The 25,506-nt window shown below is 40.0% G+C and overlaps 1 protein-coding gene across 2 annotated transcripts in view; it reads left to right on the top strand.

Annotated features, from left to right (window-relative positions):
- Positions 1 to 25,506, top strand: part of sos2 (son of sevenless homolog 2 (Drosophila)) — a 115,337-nt gene that overhangs the window by 57,500 nt on the left and 32,331 nt on the right. For both annotated transcript variants that reach the window (XM_063048459.1, XM_063048468.1), the window contains exons 6-10: positions 2,306 to 2,449; positions 6,563 to 6,673; positions 11,903 to 12,001; positions 23,144 to 23,271; positions 24,426 to 25,081. In XM_063048459.1, the coding sequence (XP_062904529.1) occupies positions 2,306 to 2,449; positions 6,563 to 6,673; positions 11,903 to 12,001; positions 23,144 to 23,271; positions 24,426 to 25,081 (1,138 nt within the window). The remainder of the gene's footprint in view (positions 1 to 2,305; positions 2,450 to 6,562; positions 6,674 to 11,902; positions 12,002 to 23,143; positions 23,272 to 24,425; positions 25,082 to 25,506) is intronic.

Raw genomic sequence — 25,506 nt, 5'->3', positions numbered from 1 at the left:
CAGTGCAGTTGGCCAGGGTCTTCACGGACATTTTTAATCTGTCCCTGGCCCAGGCAGTTGTCCCCACAAGTTTCAAGATCGCCACCATCGTGCCAGTGCCGAAGCATTCCACTGCCACGGGCCTGAATGCCTTCCGCCCAGTTGCACTCACCCTCATCATTGCAAAGTGCTTTGAGAGACTGGTTCTATCACATCTGAAATCCTGTCTGCCCTCTACCCTGGACCCCCATCAATTTGCCTATCTCACCAACAGGTCTACAGAGGATGCCATCTCCACAGCACTTCACTCTGCCCTGACCCACCTGGACAGCCCAACTCTTACGTCAGAATGCTGTTCATTGACTTTAGTTCGGCATTCAATACTGTGATCTCCTCCAAACTGATTGCCAAACTTTGCCAGCTTGGTATCAGCTGATCCCTCTGCAATTGGACCTTGGACTTTCTGACTGAGAGACCCCAATCAGTTAAGTTAGGCAACCTCTCCTCCTCCACTCTCACCCTGAACACCGCCGTGCTTCAAGGCTGTGTGCTGAGCCCTCTTCTGTACTTCCTTTTCACCTATGAAAACCTGCGTTCCTGTACATGGTGCTAACTCCATAATCAAGTTTGCAGATGACACCACGGTGGTTGGCCTGATCAGAGGGGATGACGAGACGGCCTACAGGGACGAGGTCCAGCACCTGGCTGCGTGGTGTGCCGACAACAACCTGGCCCTTAACACCCAGAGGACCAAGGAGATCATTGTGGACTTCAGGCATGCTAGGAGCCACACCCATGTCCCCATCTACATCAACGGAGCTGTAGTGGAGGGTGTATCAAGCTTCAAATTCCTTGGTGTCCACATTTCCAAGGATCTCACCTGGTCCCTGAACTCCTCCATCCTGATCAAAAAGGCACAACAGTGCCTTTATTTCCTGCGGAACATCAAGAAAGCTCACCTCTGTCCCAGGATACTGACGGACTTTTACCGCTGTACCATTAAGAGCATACTTACCAACTTCACCTCAGTGTGGTATGGAAATTGTCCCGTATCGGACCGCAAGGCACTCCAGCGGGTGGTGAAAACTGCCCAGCGGATTATTGGCACCCAATTGCCGACCATTGAGAACATCTACCATAAACGCTGCCTGGGCAGGGCAAAAAGCATTATCAGGGAGGCATCTCACCCTAACCATGGACTTTTTACTCTCCTCCCATCCGGTAGGCACTACAGGAGCCTCCACTCCTGCACCAGCAGGCACAGGAAGAGCTTCTTCCCTGAGGCTGTGACCCTGCTGAACCTCACATCACAGCGCTAAGCAGTATTGCACCCATATTGTTCTGTGTCAGTACTTTTATATCTGTGTGCTGTAGCACTTACTTTTTATTCGCAGTTATTTTGTAAATAACACTATTCTTTGCATTTCTGGTCAGATGCTGACTGCGTTTCATTGGCTTTGTATCTGTACTCGGCACAATGACAATAAAGTTGAATCTAATCTAATGTAATTTGGAATGGTTGCATTTCTCTGAATTTTATGAGCTGTGGTAAAACACCATTCAAGAAATTCTTGTTAAATGTTAAGTACAAAGTATGTGCTTGATTAAATTATGGACTGCTTAACTTTCTGAAAAGAAATGACCAAAGCTGGTCAAACTTGAACTGTTAGATATTCATATAGTTCTGCACAAGACCATGCCTAGTAGCCAGGATTGTCAGAGACTATTTAAAAATAAATTAGAGTTATAAAGCAGGGAAAATAGTTAAGGAATCAATGTTAGGTGAGTTGTTTAAATGTTTGACACCTTTCATATCATTTCAATATTTCTGGAATGATTAAGTAAACACATGTTTAAAAGAAACACAAATATATATCTGCTTTCCCCTGAAAGAATACTGTTTTTGGATTTTACCGTCCTTGAGAGAGATTACTTTGAAAATTTACATTGGAATTCAAAAGTAGCTAAGGCAATACCAACAGTAGAATTCTGCAGACTATAAGGCAATATGTGGTGAAATGCATTTCGGTGCCTTTGATTTCCTGCACAGAAGATTTATGATCTGTGTTGTGAAAATAGCTTCTGAGTATCAATTATATGCCTTTCCACTGGAAGAAAGAAAAATCGAAGGAGATGCTATTCACATTCACCGTTCAATACTTTCCATAATCTGATTGGAATTATGGCTGAGCTGAGAACTAGGTTGGAAGAATATGATTAATCACTATTATCTTACTCGCAACCAATGATATTTTGTGTAGAAACCTACCAGACCCAAAGGTTAAATGTGCAAGTGATCTTAAGTTTGTGCATTTTTTCTTAATAGGACATTGATGTGATCTTCAGTAACATCTTGGATATTCATGAACTGACTGTGAAGCTGTTGGGTTTAATGGAGGATACTGTTGAGATGACGGATGAAAGCAGCCCTCATCCATTAGTTGGAAGCTGCTTTGAAGATCTGGCTGAGGTATTTCATGATAGTGATTTGTATGTGGCCAGATAGTTTTAAACTGTAAGGTCCTCAACCTCAAAGTAAAGCCATTCAGGATTTTTGAAAGTCTTAATTGTTCCCATATGGCTTGTATGCTGGCAATCACCCACAATGTTCACAGCTTGTGTGTTTTGCCTTCTCAGCATTCCTAAAATTAAATATCCCTGATCCCATTCTTGGGATTCAGCAAGAAGTGACAATATGGTTGCATCAATTCTGCTTCTCTTTTTTTTTGGTCTTTTGTGAGCCATACTGATAACTTTTCATGGCCTCGTAGTGCATGTTGAATAAATAATTTTCTCTTCATTGTTTTGGATGTTTTGACTCAGCGAGTATCTAGTTTATTATTAACTAGAATATGTTTTATAAGAAAATGTACTTGCTGCATTGCGAATCATTGCAGGAATGAATTAACATTACGCTCCTCTGTAACATAAAATGTTTTGACTAGTGGGGTACCGCAAGGCTCAGTGCTGGGACCCCAGTTGTTTACAATATATATTAATGACTTGGATGAGGGAATTAAATGCAGCATCTCCAAGTTTGCGGATGACACGAAGCTGGGTGGCAGTGTTAGCAGTGAGGAGGATGCTAAGAGGATGCAGGGTGACTTGGATAGGTTGGGTGAGTGGGCAAACTCATGGCAGATGCAATTTAATGTGGATAAATGTGAAGTTATCCACTTTGGTGGCAAAAACAGGAAAACAGATTATTATCTGAATGGTGGCCGATTAGGAAAAGGGGAGGTGCAACGAGACCTGGGTGTCATTATACACCAGTCATTGAAAGTGGGCATGCAGGTACAGCAGGCGGTGAAAAAGGCGAACGGTATGCTGGCATTTATAGCGAGAGGATTCGAGTACAGGAGCAGGGAGGTACTACTGCAGTTGTACAAGGCCTTGGTGAGACCACACTTGGAGTATTGTGTGCAGTTTTGGTCCCCTAATCTGAGGAAAGACATCTTTGCCATAGAGGGAGTACAAAGAAGGTTCACCAGATTGATTCCTGGGATGGCAGGTCTTTCATATGAAGAAAGACTGGATGAACTGGGCTTGTACTCGTTGGAATTTAGAAGATTGAGGGGGGATCTGATTGAAACGTATAAGATCCTAAAGGGATTGGACAGGCTAGATGCGGGAAGATTGTTCCCGATGTTGGGGAGGTCCAGAACGAGGGGTCACAGTTTGAGGATAGAGGGGAAGCCTTTTAGGACCGAGATTAGGAAAAACTTCTTCACACAGAGAGTGGTGAATCTGTGGAATTCTCTGCCACAGCAAACTGTTGAGGCCAGTTCATTAGCTATGTTTAAAAGGAAGTTAGATATGGCCCTTGTGGCTACAGGGGTCAGGGGGTATGGAGGGAAGGCTGGGTTCTGAGTTGGATGATCAGCCATGATCATAATAAATGGCGGTGCAGGCTCGAAGGGCCGAATGGCCTACTCCTGCACCTATTTTCTATGTTTCTATGTCTATGTTTTATAGTGGATCAATAATTTTAAAGCAGAAAATTTATAAGATATACATTTTACAAATAACATTTACCTATTGATTTATTTCCACGTAACTTTCAATACATTTTAAATTCTGAACTGAATGGCAATGTCAGCTAATGACCATTTCATTAATTATCAAAATCCTAGTGTGTATATATAGCTTATTGTTGCTCTATTTGTTTTTAAAAATGCAACTTTTTTTAAGGGGTGTGATTGTTAACATGTGGAGTTTTTAACCATGCCATAGTTGGTACTGTAGGGAAGTGTAGGTTGAAGTCAAAGGGCTGGAAGTAACAGATGATCTTTCATTTTAAGTTTTTGAAAAAAATTATAGTAAGTGTTAAAATGTGAATTGCTTCATGTTTACTTTGTAAGCAAAATGAAGAGAGTAGAGCATTTCTTAAATGATAGATTTTGGTATTGGGAAAGAGATATTGTAAGTCAGACATATTGACGGTCGACCAGTTGAGCTATAAAATTGAGCGTGTTCTAGGATATAACATCTGCTGAGCAAATGTACTTTTCCTTAATTGGTTACCTGATTAGGAGATGAACTCTACATAACATGTAAATTGAGAGTAATTTATAAGATATGTTTGAGACTCTGCTGAGTTAAATTATTATTGAGCCCTAATATATAGTGAGCCAATATCAGCTTCCTTTTACCCTGAACTGTCTTTTCACGATTGTAAACTTTTCTATTACGTGACTCTAATCTGCTTTGACAACAAAACTGACACCTCTGTTGATTTGTATTTCTTGATTAAGGTGCTGGTTCAGTTGAAGTGCTGTTAATTAATTTGGGTCAATTTATTAAATTATAAGCGTTCTATCTGTAGAACAAACACACAAAGAAAAGAATTGAAATTGGACTTTGGATATAGAAAAATGAAAAAGCACGTGGAGTATTTCTGATCATCAAAGACTTCTGGGCTGAAGTCAGAATCACAATCAATCAGGATCAGGTTTAATATCACTGACATATGTTGTGAAATTTGTTTTATGGCAGCAGTACAGTGTAATACATACAAAGAAACTATAAATTACAATAAAAAAATACAGTGGATTCTGACGAATTGGGGACATATCGGGACCAGTACATGAAAAAATAGGTAGTGTTCATGGTTTAACTGTCCATTCAAAAATCTTCTGTCAAGGGGGAAGAAGCTGTTCCTAAAATGTTGAGTGTGTGTCTTCAAGTTCCTTGATGGTACTGGTGAGAGGGTACATCCTGGGTGATGAGGGTCCTTTATGAATGAATGCAGCCTTTTGAAGATGTCCTCGATACTGGGGAGGCTAGTGCCCATGATGGAAATAGCTGAGTGTGTACTTTTTGCAGCTTTTTCTGATCCTGTGCAGTTGTCCCCTCTGTACCAGACAGTCATGCAATCAGTTAGAGTACTCTCCACAGTGGTGGTTGTCTCTTGTGTCGGACAATAACAGGAGTCCTGTGTGGGGGAGGTTTTAATGTGGAAAAGCCATTGCAGTGGGACTGTTCCACTATCTTGACTTCAGAAGTCTGGGTTTAGTGCATAAACAAGTGTCACAGACTGGGGTCTTAGTTGCACTGGAAGACCATGGTGTTTCCTTTGCCTTTTCATGCCCTTCAATCTCCAAAAAGTGTTACAGTACCGCCTTCCTCACTATTGGATCTCACTGAAGATCTCGCCTGCCTGATCCACCGGAGCTGACTTCACAAGCTAGGACAGACGTATCCCTATCTCACCAGAGGTGCTTTCCCTCCATGGACACCCCATACAACCTATTGTAGATCTGTAGAAGTATGCTAGTGTTTGGTGGTATACCAAGTTCCCTCAAACTCCTAAAGAAGTGTCATGCTGTCATGCCTTCTTTGTAATTGCATCAATATATTGGGCCCAGGATAGATCCTCAGAGATGTTGACGCTCAGCAACTTGAAACTGCTTACCGCTTCCACTGCTGATCCCTCAGTGCGGACTGATGACTGTTCTCTCGACTTCCCCTTCCTGAAGCCCACAATCAGTTCCTTGGTCTTAGTGACATTGTATGCAAGGTTGTTGTTACAACACCAATCAACCAGCTGATCTACCTCACTCCTGTACATGAGTCCTGATGAAGGATCTCAGCCCGAAACATTGACTCTTTATTCCTTTCCATAGATGCTGCCTAACCTTCTGAGTTCCTCCAGCATTTTGTATGTGTTGCTCTGAATTTGCAACATCTGCAGATTCTCTTGTGTTTATGAACTGTACAATCATAATGTTTCTGAGAACTGTCCTATAATTCATTGTACTGTTAGGGTCAAAATGTAGCTGGCAATTGTGTGTTTTCTAGAAACATTAGCACTAGTGAATTCCGAGGGCATGGTAATTTTTACCAAACTCTGTGGAGGGATATGATAGAAGTTGCATCACTAGTTTTTTACTGTTTTGCAGTTGGCTCAGTGAACTTTCAGAGGCTTATCAGATCTTGAGGAATTATACCTTCAGGATATGAACAGACTGTCCTTAGTAATAAAGAGCATGTTTACTGCCGTCTCCTTGCAACTAAATAGGTAATGAACAAAATCATGTAATAAGAAAAATGGAAAAAAATTCAACTTTTTCTTTTTGCATAGGAGCAAGTATTTGACCCATATGAAGTGTGTGCACAAGACATTCTTTCACCACATTTTCATGAGTACTTCAATAATTTGATGTCCCGGTCACCTGTAGCCTTTTACTTTCAGGTGAGTTTTGTTTTGCTTTTGTTCATCTACAGTATACATCTGTTTTGCAATGGAAATTGGTGTGAGAAAGAATTAACAGAGAAGAATTGATTAAAATTAAAATTAACAACTAAATTGTGAAATAAATTTCAAAAATTGATGTTCCAAAGGAAGAGACCCACATGTGCACAAACTGGCCAATTTAGATATTCATGCTGTATCACAGTGATTTACTGCTGAAGTTGTTGTCAAGATTAATTGTAAAATGTGAAGTATGTTTGAAATGGTTTCATCTTCAAAGTTTTGCTTTTCAGTGCCTTTTTAAAAAGTAATTATGCTTACATATGCTTCTACATAATCACCAACTTTGAGAACTGGCTTGAGCTTTGTTCTGACTTGGTTATGTTTGTATGTGTAATGAAAACAAATAATGGAAATATTCATAGGTCAGGCTGCATTGGTGGGGAGAGAAACAGAGTCAATGTTTTAGGTCAATGACCTTCCATTAGACCAGTCACCAGAAAGGGTAACAATTGCTACCTGACTTGTTAAGTATTTATATATGTTTTTTGCTTTACATTCCTGGAATCTGCAGTATTTTTGCTAAGGTGCGTGTAGATTTTAAAATTCCTTTTGAGAATTGAGACTATTACACTTCATAATAGTTTGTGCTTCAAGTTCCTGGGCATAAGGATCTCTGAGGATCTGACCTGGTCCCAACATATTGAAGTAGTTATAAAGAAGGCAAGACAGCAGCTATACTTTATTAGGAGTTTGAAAAGATTTGGCATGTCAACAGATACACTCAAAAACCTCCATAGCTATACCATGGAGAGCATTCTGACAGGCTGCATCACTGTCTGGTATGGAGGGGCTACTGCACAGGACCAAAAGAAGCTGCAGAAGGTTGTAAATCTAGTCAACTCCATCTTGGGTACTAGCTTACAAAGTATTCAGGACATCTTTAGGAAGCGGTGTCTCAGAAAGGCAGTGACCATTATTAAAGACCTCCAGCACCCAGGGCATGTCCTTTTCTCACTGTTTCCATCAGGTAGGAGGTACAGAAGCCTGAAGGCAAAAACTCAGTGATTCAGGAACAGCTTCTTCCTCTCTGCCATTCAATTCTTAAATGGACATTGAATCTTTGGACACTACGTCACCTTTTTTTTAATATACAGTATTTCTGTTTTTGCACATAAAAAAAATCAATTCAATATATGTAATTGATTTACTTGTTTATTTTTTTATTTATTTTTTCCTCTGCTACATTATGTATTGCATTGAACTGTGGCTAATAAGTTAACAAGTTTCACGTCGCATGCTGGTGATAATAAACCTAATTCTGGTTTTTAAATTAGCAGCTTTCAAAACTGCCCCTATAATTTTAAGGGTAAATCCAGGGTCTTTTGGTATTAGATTTTGAAATGTATTTTTTATTTCACTGTCCATGAATATTTACAAATGGTAGGAATTTACTGAAATTAGAGGCTAACTTCTACACATGGTGTTTTAAATAGCAGTGAAGTTGATTAGGTTAAATGGGTGATGGAAGTCCTTGTCCATAAGTACTAAATTCTCAGAAGAATGCCTTAGTAAGCTGAGAAGGTCTTAATTTAACTTATCAGGAATACCTTACTAAATCTCAGAAGAACATCTTAATAAGTTGAGCAAAAAAAAATTATAAATTCATGCTGTTGAAATAATGCATTACTGAAGGTCATCAAAGCATTAAGAGGAGAGTTATTCACTGAAAGTATAAGGATGCTGAATATTTGAGGTGATTTTTGAATTTAGGAGTAGGAGGAATGTCCATGGTATTTATTAAATAAATAGTTTTACAAAGGGAGGATAAAGTAAGGCATGAAACTGAGACCAATAATTAAATTATAAGCTGCTTTTGCATTATGGTGAAATGAGATGAGCCTAACAGCACATTCGAATGTACTATTCAATATCTGGATGGACTTAGTTTTTATAAATAGTTTAACCATTTTGACCTGGTTATCAGATGTAGTTTCTTGGCATGGAAAGGTTTGGGAAAGATTCAATGGACTTAATTTTTTGAGTTCATATATGCCATCTATTCTAAAAGCTGCAAATCATTGATTTTAAGGAAACTGCTCACTTAATTATGTTGATCCAGTTGAGAAGAGACAGGCTTACATATCGTAAGCTTTATCAAAAACTGGTCAAAGTTTCTCAGAAACAAACATGACTGCGTGCATCAAGTGTGAAGGCACAGTATGGTGCATCAAGAAGGTCTATTCATTTGTATTTAATTGCCAAGCAATACATTTTTGCTTGCAATATAAACTGAAGAACACAATTTTAAATGGGTACAGGAACAGAGAAAACTAACAATATACTGTATTGGTTGATTAGTTGAAATTGGCAGGACTGGCTGGGAAAGGAGCTAAGAGTATACAATCATTGGCTTTTATAAATACACTGGTAGGGTTCAAGAGCAAGAAAGTCATGATAAACCTTTTATAAAATATGTTTACCAGAATAGGAACATTATACCCACGTCAGGGTGCAATAGTTTAGAATGGATGTGAGAAGCTCCAAGAATGTGTGGAAGATATGTAATATATTGCCTCCAGAAAAGAGAGACTTCAGTTGTGTGGCTATCCAACATTGTTGCAGTACAAAGTCTGGAGATTGTTCTTGGTTGCTAAGGAAATGTCTGATAGAACAATTTATATTCAGGAAGGGTAATATCAGAAATTCTTTCCATTTGAGGATTGGTTAAGAATAAATGTAATTGGAAAAAGACCATAAGTGACATGAAGAAAAGCTTTTATTCAGCAAGTATTTAGGGTCTGGAACGGACTGCTCATCTGGATAGTGAGCTTGATTTAGTTGTGGCATCCAAAAGGAAACTGGATAAGTATTCTGAAGAAAAACAATTATTAGACTATATAGAGACAACAGGGAAACAGGACTGGTTAACTTTTATTCAGAGTTAGTGCTGTGACCTCCTGTGCTACGCAACCTTCGTGATCCTATATATGCAAAGTTTCCACTATGCTCTATAGTCCTATTTGAGTTTCTATTCACATTGGCCAGACTAGACATTAAAGTATTTCTACAGAATCTGAAAAAAATCATGTGTTTCACAATCTAATATTACACAGTTTGACCTTGTACAGGAATGATGTTGGATATCTTGTAACTATTTGTGGTTCTTTCTGGAATCTGAGTCTGAATTTATTTTCAGAAGGTCTTTGACAAGGTGCTACACATGAGGCTACTTAACAAGATAAGAGCCCATGGAATTACGGGAAAGTTACATACGTGGATAGAGCATTGGCTGATTGGCAGGAAACAGAGTGGGAATAAAGGGATCCTATTCTGGTTGGCTGCCGGTTACCAGTGGTGTTCCACAGGGGTCTGTGTTGGGGCCGCTTCTTTTTACATAGTACATCAATGATTTGGATTATGGAATAGGTGGCTTTGTGGCTAAGTTTGCTGGCGATACGAAGATAGGTGGGGGGCCGGTAGTGCTGAGGAAATGGAGAGTCTGCAGAGAGACTTGGATAGATTGGAAGAATGGGCAAAGAAGTGGCAAATGAAATACAATGTTGGAAAGTGTATGGTTATGCACTTTGGCAGAAGAAATAAATGGGCAGACTATTATTTAAATGGGGAAAGAATTCAAAGTTCTGAGATGCAACGGGACTTGGGAGTCCTCGTACAGGATACCCTTAAGGTTAACCTCCAGGTTGAGTTGGTAGTGAAGAAGGTGAATGCAATGTTGGCATTCATTTCTAGAGGAATAGAGTATAGGAGCAGGGATGTGATGTTGAGGCGCTATAAGGCGCTGGCGAGACCTCACTTGGAGTACTGTGGGCAGTTTTGGTCTCCTTATTTAAGAAAGGATGTGCTGACATTAAAGAGGGTACAGAGAAGATTCACTAGAATGATTCCAGGAATGAGAGGGTTAACATATGAGGAACGTTTGTCTGCTCTTGGACTGTATTCCTTGGAGTTTAGAAGAATGAGAGGAGACCTCATAGAAACATTTCGTATGTTGAAAGGCATGGACAGAGTGGATATGGCAAAGTTGTTTCCCATGATGGGGGAGTCTAGTACGAGAGGGCATGACTTAAGGATTGAAGGGCGCCCATTCAGAACAGAAATGCGAAGAAATTTTTTTAGTCAGAGGGTGGTGAATCTATGGAATTTGTTGCCACGGGCAACAGTGGAGGCCAAGTCATTGGATGTATTTAAGGCAGAGATTGATGGGTATCTGAGTAGCCGGGGCATCAAAGGTTATGGTGAGAAGGCGGGGGAGTGGGACTAAATAGGAGAATGGATCAGCTCATGATAAAATGGCGGAGCAGACTCGATGGGCCGAATGGCCGACTTCTGCTCCTTTGTCTTATGGTCTTCTCTTAATTGTTAAGTGAACAACAATCTGTCTTCACTGCTCCAGTGAGGATCAACACTTGTGATAATTTGTATCCTGACTCCTGATCTTTGTAGTTAAGTTGAATTGAATTTTGTTTCATAAAAAGATTATTTCTTAGAAGCTATATAATCTGTGAAGAAACCCTTCTTATCAACAAAAGCCATCCCCTCCTAAAAGCAAAAACAAAAGAAAATCTGCAGATGCTGAAACCCTTCTAAAAGCAATCTGGTCACGTTGCTGCATGGGCAAAATAACCCTTAAGGTCTTATTTTTTTTTCTTCTGAAATAAACACTGAATTATCTTTATACTGCAAAGCACTTCTAACTTTCTTTTTAAAAAATGTCTCTTGCTATGATCTTGCAGTTAGAAGTGCAAACTTTTGTAGCTTTTATTTGTTGGTGAGGACCAGAGATCAATATAGTTGCATTTTTAAACTTGATTGCTCTAGACTTGCTAGCAAAAGTAATCTATTGATTTCCTGTCCCTTTATAGAAGGCTAACATTATAAGTGATGCATTGACTTCATACTTTGCTCCACTTAACTTGCTGTTTTCTTTATGATTGCCTATCTTTTGCAGTGAGATTACCTAAATAACTTTCCATTTTAATAAGCAGTTAAAGGGCATAAAGGTGAAAGGAGATCTTAAAAATTTAATTGCACTCTTATTGTAGGTGTATCAGAATCTACTATCAATCATTATGAAATGATAATTATGGTTCAATTCATAAGTTTATGCTTGTTTTGTGGCTTCAAGGTTCTTTATGATGTTTACAATCTAATGAAGTAATTCAAAGAGCAAGCCATTGCTAATAAATTATAAATCTTGCTTTCTAGTCTATTGCTGAAGGATTTAAAGAAGCTGTTCAATATGTACTTCCACAACTACTTTTAGTCCCAATTTATCATTGCTTGCATTACTTCGATCTGTTGCAGGTAAGATGTTTCTGTTGTTAAACTGAGGTGAACTACTACAAAATTACAAAATGATTAATTCCCTCTCACTAAGATCCTTACTAAATTGATCAAGTGGAAAATAATTTTCAGCCATGTACTGTGATATTACTTGTAATGTGAAGTTTTGCCTTTTCATGAATATTCATAATTTGTGCTCAAGTTTAAAATGACCTCCAAAGATCATTAAACAGTGCTGCCATCTTGTGACAGGCCACTGTGTTACTGATGTAACTTGATTTTTTTAAAAATAAAAATTAGGTAAGTTTGGCTACACAAAACTATACATATCTGGTGTCCTTCAACAGAAGAACTGTAACTCATCACCATCTGTAATCACTTGGAATAGCATGTCTATGTCTTATACCATTACTGTCAAACATGGGGGGCTAACGCTACTTCAGATGGGTGTGTGGAAGAGTGTCCCAGGAGCAGCATTAGGTGCAATTAAAAAGGAGGTAACTAGGTGAAACCACAATGCACGAATGCCAGCAGTAGAAAGAACACAAGAAGAAAATATAATGTGTAACTATTAGCACTTTCACCTTGCGGTATGATTCCTAGTAATGGTTTTAATTTCTCCTCTTCCCCCCCCCCCTTCCTTTCCCTGTATTTTAAATTTTTTATCTCTAATGTTGCCCCCTTTTGGTAATAACCTATTGAGCTGAAACATTCACTCATTCTCTTGCCGCAAATAGTGCTTGAGCTGCTGAGTATTTATAGAGCAGTTTATTGCTTTTCCGTTCTGATTTTATTTCAAATTTTCAGCATCTTCCATTTTTTTTCCCCACTTTCCTGACTGGAAATGAGTTATTGTTGATACATTTTACTGCATTATAAGATACTTGTCAGGCTGCAATGACCGTCCCTGGGATGCAAACTTAGATTTTCCCACGTAGGCCCACAAAGGAGGCCATTTATTTCATACTGTTGACACCAAAATTGAAAGCATGGAAAACCATGCAAAGACATTGAAAGATAATCAGCTGGCAAGGATGATATGAAATCTGGGTAAGAGAGAGGCAGTCTGTTCTGTGGAGGGATTTTACTTTTGGTCTTCCAGAAAGGACTCTGTGGGAGCCAAGAACACAATGTGAAACTTTTTAAGGAAGAAACAGGCAAGCAGACTGAAGTAGTATACCCTATCAGTTTTCAGTGTATGTGAATACTTTCACAGGGCCAGTGACTTTAGGGAGGACACAAAATATATTTCAATGCCTAAGTTATAGTTCAAAGTAAATTTTAAAGTTTGAAGTAAATTTATTGTCAGAGAACATGTACGTCACCAAATACAACCCCGAGATTCTTTTTCTTGCTGGCATACACAGTAGATCCAAGAGGGACAATAGAATCAATGAAAGATCACACCCAACAAGACAGACAAGCAGCCAATGTGCAAAATAAACAACAAACTGCACAACTACAAAAGACAATAAATAACGATGATGATAAATAAGCAATAAATATTGAGAACATGAGAAGAAGAGTCTTTGAGAGTGAATCCATAGGTTGTGGAACAGTTCAGTGATAGGGCAAGCGAAGTTATCCCCTCTGGTTAAGGGGTAGTAACTGTTCCTGAACCTAGTGATTTGGTTCCTGAGGCTCCTGTATGACAGCAATAAGGAGAGATCTTTGAAGCTCAAGCAATTCTTTCCTATTTTCCTAACTGGTGGTAGGCAGATGTAAATCTTCATTGTTGCAACTATAAAGCTAAATGAAAAAGCTGCTTTGTTGCAGCTTCTGTGTCTGAACTCTACATAATTCTGTTCATAATTAAGTAATGTCAAACAACCATGCATTTAGGCTTGATGGGGGCCATTTTTAAGTTGGAGCAGTAAACCTTTGCCCTCTTGTCTCCTCCCTATTCTTTCTCCATACTGTTTATTCTACTTATCCATTTCCATCTTTGCAAAACTTGAGTTACAGAGGAATGACCTCGCCTGCTTCAGTGGAATGTTGAGGGATTTGCATGCAGTAGAATATTAGCAGGACAGTCCAAGATTCACTAAGCATTCCTGACACAGGTTACTCAGATGATTCTTTATACTTTATACTTTATTGTTGCCAAACAATTGATACTAAAACGTACAATCATCACAACAATATTTGATTCTGCACTTCCCGCTCCCTGGATTACAAATCAATAGTAAATATTAAAAATTTAAATTATAAATCATAAATAGAAAATAGAAAAATGGAAAGTAAGGTAGTGCAAAAAAACCGAGAGGCAAGTCCAGATATTTGGAGGGTACGGCCCCGATCCGGGTCAGGATCCGTTCAGCAGTCTTATCACAGTTGGAAAGAAGCTGTTTCCAAAACTGGATGTACGAGTCTTCAAGCTCCTGAGCCTTCTCCCGGAGGGAAGAGGGAGGAAAAGTGTGTTGGCTGGGTGGGTCGTGTCCTTGATTATCCTGGCAGCACTGCTCCGACAGCGTGCGGTGTAAAGTGAGTCCAAGGATGGAAGGCTGATTGTGAAGTGCCAACATCACCATGTCAGGAGTAGTATTCCAGTAATAAATGTAATGCACCAATATGGGAAAACATTAATCTTCGTAATAAATGGTGGATTAAGGTTTGATACAAAATCGGTGTACAAAATCTGAGATGTTTAGTATCATTATCCAACCCACTTCTAGAAATGGATGTTACTGCTTTTCCAACAGATGCTCTTGGCCTTTCAGTGCTCTGCATCCTTAGATTCACACAATGCTAACCTAGGAAGATAAAATGTACTGCTGGATGGTAAATTGGAGTTAAAGCTGAGAGTGTCAGGGAAAGGAGTGGAGCTCCAAGAAAATCAGCATTAACCATCGGAGAGGAAGAAGTGGAGGGGTGGGCAGGCGAATTGAAGTGCTTGACTTTACTGGCAGAGCAGGGACTGGAATGTGTATTTATTAATGTAGGTGGTTGCCAGATTATTAGTTATTCATGTAGGTGGTTGCCAAATCATTAGTTATGGAAGCTCAGGTCTCTGCACTTTTCGTTTACCTCTGACTTGTAGTATTACTAGAAATATCAGATACAAATCACACTCAATTTGTATTCCTTGTGTTAGAAATTGGGTGGTGTTTTTTTTTGGCATTGTTCTACTGGGACAAAAAAAAGCCACACTAGTTTAATTTGCCTCCAGGAAAAATCTACTTTCTTCTGGCTCTATCCAGCAGAGTTTACTTTGATGGCTTGGCTATTGAAAGAGTAATAGCTAATGAGATGTGTAGCTTTTGATGATGGAGTCTCAGTCGATACAAAATACAACCCTTGACCAGTTTGCCTTTACTATCAGAGTCCTGGAGAAAATTAGGTGCACACAGCATAATCTGGTCTGTATTTAGATTTTAAGTCCCTCTGCTGTACAAGTTTCTCTCGGTTTTATTTTACAATACTTAGCCCATGAGTGTTTGCTGCCTTGATTGTTTCGTAAGGCAACGTGCAAATGCAAGAAACTTTGTGAATCACAGACATATTGTGGTTGGAGGGAAGATGTCATAGGAGGGTTTGCTGCTTGGCCTCGACTGTCTTTTTGTTACAAGTCATTTTTTTTTGTAGGTAGTCAGGTTACGCATGGATAATAACCAGCAATGAATTACAGGAGTAGCCATATATACTTGGAAACAAATTTATTATGGAATGGTATTTTCTTTTACATCAATCAATAAGTGCAGTCAGTTCAACGATATAGTTGCTCATTATTTAGTAATTTATTAATAAATGGAAGCAGCAATATTTATTGTCTTCTGACAGTACATACATGAAGGCAACTGAAACAACATTCCTGTGGACCACAGTTCTCCCACAATACATGTATCACACCCAGCTGATAAACCAAAATATTATGCTATAAATAGTTAATAAAATGTTCAAATTACATGTAGTAAAGCACAGCATAGGTAAACAGTACAGTGAACAGCTCACTGTCTTTGTGATGAGACCTCAGAGGTGACAGGGTATTCATTAGTCTCAGAGCCTGAGGGAAGAAGCTGTTACCCAAGCTCGCGGTCCTAGTCCTGATGCTGGTGTTCTTTTTCCTGATGGTAGTGGATCAGAAGGATTCTGGGATGAGTGGTGGGGATCTTCAACAATGCTTTGGGCCCTTTGTCTGCAATGTTCCCCGTAAATGTCACAAACAGAAGGGAAGGAGACCCCAATATTCCTCCTGGTGGATAGTAAAAATCGCCGAGGAGTGTTGGGGTCCTCTTCCTCTCCGTTTGTGACATCTATGGGGAGTATTACTGTAGTCTTGAGGTCCGAAGCCTTGCAGCTTCTGTACCACACAGTGATACAGCCAGACAGGACACACTCGAAGGCGTTCCTGTAGAAAGTTGTTAGAATCAGGGCGGAGTGCTTGAACGCCTCAATTTCTTCAGAAAGCGTTGGTGCTGTTGTGCCTTCTTGACTAGTGAGATGGTGTTGTAGATCCAGATTAAATCATCTGTTTTGGGCACACAAAGGAACTTCGCTCTCTCTCAATGGCAGAGCCATTGATGTGCAATGGAGAATGGTCAACCTGAGCTGCTTTGAAATCCACAGTCATCTCTCTTGTCGTGTCCAGGTTGAAACTCAGGTTGTTGTTCTCACACCATTTGACAAGCCTCCCTACCTCCTCACTCTGTGCTGACTCATCATTGTTGCTGATGAGGCCAACCACTGTAATAGCATCAGCAAACTTGAAGATGCGGATCTGACAGTGCAGTCGTGAGTCAGCAATGTGAACAGCAGTGGGCTGAGTACAAAGCAGTGAAATGGGCAGCAGTGGTTATGTCTTTGCGGTGACAATGACCTGGATTTCAGCAGTACTTGGGTTGGAGCAGGGCTCAACTTGGGTAATGTAAAGAAGCATGGCACCCAACTCCATTCATTAAAGCTCAGTCAGAAATTCTTTTTACTTCAGTTCAGAGGGAGAGATTGTAATGATGTTAGTGATGAGGTCACAAAGGATCCATAGAGTCATAGAACACTATAGCACAGAAACTCCCTTCAGCCCATCTAGTCAGTACCAAACTACTAATCTGCCCTCATCAACCTGCACCTGGACTATAGCTCCATTCCCCTATCATCCATGTAGCTAGCTAAATTTCTCATAAATGTTGAAATCAAACATGAAACCATCACTTCTGCTGGTGGCTCATTCCGCACTCTCGCCATCTTCTGAGTGAAGAAGTTCCTCTTCATGTTCCTCTTAAACAGTTTACTTTGCACCCTTACTCATGACTTCTAGTCTCACCCAACTTCATTGGAAAAAGCCTTCTTGTATTTACCTTATCTATACACCTCATAATTTTGCACACCTGTATCAAATCTGTCAGTCTCGTATGCTCCAGGGAATGAAGTCCTAACTTACTTGCCTTTCCCAATAATTCAGATCCTCAAGTCCTGGCAACATCATTGTAAATTTTCTCTGCACTCTTTAAATTTTATTGATATCTTTTCTGTAGGTAAGTGACTAGAACTACACATAATACTCTAAATTAGGCCTCATCAACATCTTGTACAATTTCAGCGTAACATCCCAACTGCTGTTCTCTATGCTTTGATTTATGAAGGCCAAAGTGCCAAAAGCTTTCTACGACTCTATTTACTTTTTGACACTACTTTCATGGAATTATGAATCTGTATTTCCAGATTCCTCTGTTCTGCCACACTTCTCGGTGGCCGACCCGTCACCTTGCAAGTTCTACCCTGGTTTGTCCTTCCAAAGTGTAACACCTTGTGCTTATCCGTGTTAAATTCCAGCTGGTCCAGATCCCACTGCGAGCTTTGGTCTTCCTCGCTATTTACTGCACTCCCTTGGTGTCATCCACAAATTTGCCGATCCAATTTACCATATTATCAAAGTTCAAACTACATTTATTATCACAGTCTGTATAAATTATACAATCTTGAAATTCATCTCCTAACAGGCAGCCACGAAACAAAGAAACCTAAAAAGACCCAAATTTTTAAAAAAGGACAGTCGAACACCCAATGTGCAGAGAGGGGAAAAAACACATCATTCAAACAGTAACAGCAAGCAAATAGCGTTCTGAGTTTAAGTCTGTAAAGAGAGTCCTATAGTTCAGTGCAGAGCAGCAATCTGAATCAGTTTGTCCCTTGCCTGGGGCCCAACACCATGACCTTTTCAATCTGGCCCGGTGCCTAAATCATCGTACAAACATAGAGTTCAATTGCCTCTACGCCCTGGGGCCAGGACCCCACCACCTCAATTTGCCTGTGGCTGTCCTCGATTTGGCCCGGCACTTAAATCTCCGTCTAAACGTAGAGTTCAGCTGCTCCGATCTGCTCTGGTGCCTGGTATTATCATTCAGATCATTGATATAGCTGACAAACAACAATGGACCCAGTACCGATCCATGTGGCACTCCACTAGTCGTGGGCCTCCAGTTAGAGATACAGTCATCTACCCCTCTGTGGCTTCTCCCATGAAGCCAATGTCCGAAACAACTTAATGCCTCATCCTGATTGCCAAGCGATTGAATATTCACTAACTTCCAACGTGGGATCTTGTCAAAGGCCTTGCTAAAATTCATGACAACATCACTGCCTTTATCAACTTTCTTGATAACTTCCTCAAACTCTAGGATTGGTTAGATGTGTACAAAGTTATCTTGACTCTTCCTAATTAGACCCTGTCTATCCAAATACTTGTATATCTGAACCCTTAGAACACCTTCCAATAATTTCCCACCAGTGATGTCAGGCTCTCACTGGCCTGTAAATTCCTGGCTTATTTTTGAGCTTTTCTTAAACTCTGGAACAACATTAGCTTTCTTCCAATCCTCCAGCATCTCACCTGTTGCTAAGAACGTTTTAAATATTTCTGCTTGCCTCCCTGCACTCTCTGCACTAGTCTCCTGTGGGGTCCGAGGGAGCACCTTGTCAGGTCCTGGGGATTTATCCACCTTAATTTGACACAAGACAGTAAATTCCTCCTCTCTGTAATCTGAATACTCTCCATGACATCAAAGCTGCTTTGATTTACTCCAATGGACTCTGTCCGATTCCTGAGTAAATACAGATGCAAAGTAGTAATTTAAGATCTCCCCCTTCTCATTTGGCTCTATGCATAGATGACCACTCTGATCTTCGAGGGGACCAGTTTGATCCTTTGCAATCCTTTTGCTCTTAATGTATTTGTAGAAACCCTTGGGATTTTCCTTCACCTTGCCTGCTAGAGCAACCCCATGCTTTCTTTTAGCCCTATTGATTTCCTTAAGTGTTCTCTTGCATTTTTCTTATACTCCTCAAGCATCTCATTTGTTCCTTCCAGCGTATACCTGCTATGTATCACCTTCTTCTTAACCAGGGCCTTAATATCTCTCAAACCAATGTTCCATATGTTCTTGGCTTTTATTCTGATAGCTCTGTACTGTCAAAATTTCATCCTTGAAGACCTGCCACTTACTAAGTACACATTTGCCAGAAAACAACCTGTTCCAATCCACAATTGCCAAATCCTTTCTGACATCATCAAAATTGACCTTTCTCCAATTTATAATCTCAACCTGAGAACGAAATCGATCCCTCTCTATAATTATATTGAAGCTATTGGTATCGCAATCACTGGACGCAAAGTATTTCCTCTACACCAGGGATCCCCAAACTGGGGTCCACAGATCGCTTGGTTAGTGGCAGTGGTCCATGATGCAAAAAAAGTTGGGAACCCCTGCCATACACAAATTTCTGTCACCTGCCCTATGTTGTTCCCTAATATGAGATCTAGTACTGCGTTCCCTGTAGTTGGGACCTCTTTGTATTGATTAAGGAAAGTTTCCTAAATGCATTTGACAAACTCTTTCCAATCCAGCCCTTTTACAGTATAGGAATCCTAATCAATATGTGGAAAGGTAAAATCACCTACGACCATAACCTTGTGTTTTGTAACAATCTGCAGTCTCTACAAATCTGTTTCTCTAAATTCCACTGACTATTGGGGGGGGGGGGGTCTATAATATAATCCCATTAATGTGGTCATTCCTTTCTTATTCCGCAGTTCCACCCATGACGCTTCGTTGGGCAAGCTCTCCATTCTGTCCTGTCTGAGCACTGCCATGACATTTTCCCAGACTAGTAATACCACCCTTTCCCCCTTTAATCTCTCCCGCCCTATTACATCTAAAGCAACTGAACCTCGGAACATTGAGCTGCTAGTCCTGCCCCTCCTGCAACCGTCTCACTAATGTCTACACTGTCATAATTCCATATCCTGATTCATGCCCTAAGCTCAACCAGCTTTCCTACAGTACTCCTTGCATTTAAATATATGCAACTCAGAACGTTAGTCCCACCATGCTGAACATTTTTGTTCCTGACTTTGTTTGTAGGCTTAAGAACATCTTCCCCGCAACTACTCCACTTTCTGTTCTGATGCTCTTGTTCCCATCCCTCTGCATCTCTCCCTCATGTTTAAACCCCTCCCTCATGTACCACCAGCAAACCTTGCCGCAAGGATATTAGTCCCACTCAGGTTCAGGTGCAAATGTCCTACCTGTACAGGTCTTGCCTGCCCTGGAAGAGAGCCCAATGATCCTAAAATCTGAAGCCCTCCCTCCTGCGCCATCTCTCTAGTCACATGTTAAACTGTATGATCTTCCTGTTTCTGTCGTCACAGCACATGGCACCGGTAGCAATCCTGAGATCACAACTGGGTAGGGCCTGTCCTTTAACTTAGCACCCAACTCTTTGAACTCTCAATGCAGGACCTCATCACCATTCCAGCCCACATCATTGGTACCAACGTGGGCCACGACTGCTAGCTGCTCACCTTTCCACTTCAGATAACTTTGGACTTGATCTGAGTTGTCTCTGATCCTGGCATTGGGAGCGGGGCAACATACTGTTCAGGAATCTCATTCCTCTACCTAGAACCCCTTGGTTGTCCCCCAACCATTGAATCTCCTATCATTACATATTGCCTCTTCTCCCCTTTTCCCTTCTGAACCACAGAGCCGGAGACCTGATTATTGTGGCTTTTTGCTGCTAGGCCATTCTCTCTTCTCCCCCCCCCCCCCCAAACAGTATCCAAAGCGATATACCTGTTGTTGAGGGGAATGGTCACAGAGGTACTCTGCACCGGCTGCCTATCCCCTTTCCCCCTCTTGACAGTCACCCAGTTATGTGTCCTGCACCTTGGGTGTAACTGCCTCCTTGTATGTCCTTGTTGATCACCCTCCAGCCTCCCAAATGATCTGGAGTTCATCCAGTTCCTGCTCCAAGTCCAGGTGTAGTTGTCAGGAATTCTGCATCGAGGATCCAGTTGTGATTTTGCAAATATGAATTGGAGATTTTTTCCCCCTGGATGGATAAGAAGAAAATGTGGTTGGGGGCTAGACGTGTTTTGGGTGGTGTGTGCCAATCAGACCTGGTCCCATCTGTGGTTGGGAGAATGGAAACCATAAGGTTATGTGGGATAGAGAGGTCAAGGGAATGGTTATGAAATATGGTTGGGCAAGTTTGTGCGAGAGAAAGAAAATAAAGGGAAGCTTGTGAGGAGAGAAAGCAGCAAATTTGAGAAGGTTGATATTAGTGAAGATGAAAACTGAGAACATTTTTATTATATTTTGATGTGCCCTGAAGAATGGGAATTTTTATTGAAGGATAAGTAGGACAGACAAGGTGAGGAGTGTAAAGGAGACAAAAATGCCAGAGGATTATTAGAACAGGCAAAGTTTATCTTGGTAATTCAGACCACATTGCTCAGCGGTGGTCTGGATTCAACTATCATAGGCTCATGTTAACGATGAAAAGCAGCCGTGTTAACACCTACGTTGACAGGATGAGATAGAATACTTTGATAAAGGGGTTCATAAAGTAAGAATTGTGCTGGTCATTCATTCTAATAAGTTTTGTGTTTTGCTTCCATATTTACTTGTCAGTTTTGAAATTAAATTATAATGTGCTTTAATTTTGCTTCCCATTCCGATATGTCAGTCCATGACATCCTGTACTGTCACGATGAGGCCACACTCAGGTTGGAGGAACACCACCTTGTATTCCATCTGGGTAGCCTCCAACTTAATGGCATGAGCATCGATTTCCCAAACTTCTAGTAATGCCCCACCCCCCACTCCACCGTTCTCTCACCTTATCTCCTTGCCTGCCCATTGCCTCCCTCTGGTATTCTTCCCCCCTTTTCCTTCTCCTTTGGCCTTCTGTCCTCTCCTAAACTCCTCCTCCTCCACCCCTGTATCTTTTCCACTAATCAACTTCCCAGCTATTCACTTCATCTCTCCCCATCCTGGTTTCACCTATCACCTTGTGTTTCTCTCTCCTCTCCCTCCCCTCATCTTCTAAATGTACTCCCCATCTTTTTGTCTCCAGTCCTGCTGAAGGGTCTCTGCCTGAAACGTCAACTGTACTTTTGTCCATAGATGCTGCCTGGCCTGCTGAGTTTTTCCGGCAACTTCTGTGTGTTGCTTTCAGTTTTATGCTCCTTTGATTTTTGATAAAGATTTATTATAATTAAGGTCCTCCAGATCAAAGTAGAATCGTTTGCATGAGTAAATGTATGCACAGTGTAATTGAAATCTTAGTTGCAGCAGTATCACAGGCAAGCAGTTCATAAAAATGTGATAAATTGTACACAATTTTTACAGGAAGAGGGAAAGCACAATCAGAACAAAGAATGCTGTCTCTTGTTGTAAAGTGATCATAGTGTTGCTAAACTGTAGTGGTAATCAGTGTGATATTGCTTATGGAAATACCTGTGCAACATAGATTAAGGTATAAAATACATTTAAAAAAAAACAGGAACTGTTATACTAGGGCTGTTCAGTATTTGTGAATATCCATTATTTAGCAAAGCTGCTTGTTTTGTTTATCATGTAAAATATTTATGACTGTCCAGGTCTTTCAGCATCTGAAAGAGTGTGTTTACAAGTGAAGCTGAGACTAGGTTTCACTGTAATTATAATGGATTTTCAGGTTTTTTTTCTGCCACCCTTTCATAAGAATTGATAGTCATCCAAAAGAATTGCCCTTTTTATAGTGTAACAGGTAAAAGTTATGATATCACTATGTTACGGTTATGTTAAATTGCCTCGAGAGGGGTATTTCCTTGTTTGTTTTCACCTGACCTTACTCTTGTGCTAATTGTATTTTTTTTTGTCTTTAAAATTATAAAAATTACAGCAACTACAAGAGAAGAGTAAAGATGGAGAAGACAGGGAGTGTTTGAAACAAGCCATTACTACTTTGCTGAATCTCCAATGCAGTATGGAACGTATCTGCAATAAACATCTTCCTAAACGCAGGGCGGGGTAAGCAAAAATGTTTTAGTATTTTCCTTTCTGTTGCCATAGGTAGTTGATTAAGTTGATACCTTTCTTTTTACCTTTTGTCAGACTGACCAGAAATCCAAAATAGTTTGTTGGCTGGGTAAATGCATCTTTATTGTGTGTGTATTAATAGTGCAAATTCCATATTAACAAATATTTTTTACCCTGAAGTACAATTGGGGTAAAGTTTTTAACAGCTTTATGGTTGTGAATCACCTGGGAGAAATGTAACTGAATAATATTGGATGTTGGGGCTGACTAGCTGCTCTCTTGAAGCATTATATGGGGGCAAGGTGAGAAAAGATAATCTACTTTCATGCACCATTTTAAACATTACCATTTGCCTCAGTGTCTTGGAGCATCTTTCTAGCAAATTGAATTGAAATTAACATGACATTGAATAACAGTCCTTGCACCATGGCTACTAATTAGTTTTTATCTTGTTGGGAATGGACAATAAATACCAGCTTTTTGAATGCAGTACTGAAAAGTAATGGATTGAAATGGGAGAGGCCTAGCAAGCAAACAGACCGAACACTATTGCAATTAGGGTGCTTCTGAGGGCTAATTGTTCTCTGGCTATTACTTCTACCCAGTTTTGATTATAAAAATTAAAAGGAAGGAATTCTTCAGTGCTCTGATCTGAATGTAGCAAATTTACTTAGATAATGAAAAACAGCATTTCTTCTATAAAGTCCCGTTAATTGAGTTTCTGATCATTTAAAGATTCTTGGTACAGGATGCATTTTTAAGTGTAGATTGATAATCACAAGCTGTAGGTAAATCAGTAACATTGCCAAAATCAAGGAATGATTTATTCTCTTTGAAATAATTTGGTGCTGGAGGATAAGATTGGTGTAGAATACAATGTGTTTTGAACCATACCTACTGCTAAGAATGCTTGATAGTTATGTAACCAAGAGACCAGATTCAAGTTAGTGCATACACCTGCATGCTGAAAAATAAGTTTTGTTGAATGATTTCTTGTAATTTTTAAGCAGCTTATGTAAATTCTCCCTTTTTTGTGCAAGCATGATTAAACTTAAAAAAATATTGTCCCTAACTAAGCATATTATCTTTGTGGTCAAATTGCTGAATACAAATACAACAAAATCTAATTTTTTTTTGTTTCACAGAGAACGTTTACCTCGCCTCTACAACCATCAGATGAGAAGTAAACATCTTGCTATCAAGAAAATGAATGAAATTCAAAAGAATATTGATGGATGGGAGGGGAAGGATATCGGACAGTGCTGCAATGAATTTATAATGGAAGGAGCACTAACACGAGTTGGGGCAAAGCATGAACGACATATTTTCCTTTTTGATGGCTTAATGATCAGTTGCAAAATCAATCACGGGCAGTCCAGACTACCTGGCTGTAGCAATGTTGAGTACAGACTCAAGGAAAAGTTTCTTATGCGAAAAGTGCAAATTATTGATAAAGACGACACTTTTGAATACAAGCATGCATTTGAAATTCTTTCCAAGGATGAGAACAGTGTAGTATTTGCTGCCAAATCTGCTGAAGACAAAAACAATTGGATGGCAGCTTTGATTTCACTTCAATACCGGAGTACCCTGGAACGCATGTTAGACACAGTCCTTCTGTGTGAGGAGAAGGAACAGCCACTCAGACTGCCAAGTCCAGATGTTTATAATTTTGCAGAAGAAGATTCTGAAGAGAATATAGTGTTTGAAGAAAACGTCCAAACTAAATCTGGAATACCAGTCATAAAGGGAGGAACAGTATTAAAGTTGATTGAGAGACTGACATACCACATGTATGCAGGTAAATGTAGTGGGGTTGATGGTGTTGATGGACTAATGGAATTTCCCATATAAAAAAAATTCTAGTTAATTAATCCACAGATGTACCATTCATTTTAGTTTCTGTTCCGTATGTAGTCTAACTTGGTGTTCTAACCTTGGGAATTGTACAACAAACTAAATGAACACAAGATAGAGAAGAATTATGTCTCAGTTCATTATTGGTTGGTAGAAGTAAAGGAGCTGAGTACTGACAACAGTACGTTGTATCCTACCTGTGAAATGTAGTTCCAGTGAAGCCAGAGAAGAGATGCAACTTGCTGCTGTTTCATTTGAAGGCACTTTGCATTACTCATCTGGATGAATTTCTGGGCAAACGTGTGTTCAGTTTCTAAATGAGATATTATAGTTCTCTGAAGAGGGAAACCAAACTGGAAACGTTTTTTC

This window comes from Mobula hypostoma, chromosome 1 (genome assembly GCF_963921235.1).
Source record: "Mobula hypostoma chromosome 1, sMobHyp1.1, whole genome shotgun sequence".
Taxonomy (NCBI): domain Eukaryota; kingdom Metazoa; phylum Chordata; class Chondrichthyes; order Myliobatiformes; family Myliobatidae; genus Mobula; species Mobula hypostoma.
The sequence above is the reverse complement of the archived record's forward strand: the minus strand, read 5'-3'. Positions and strand labels throughout refer to the sequence as shown.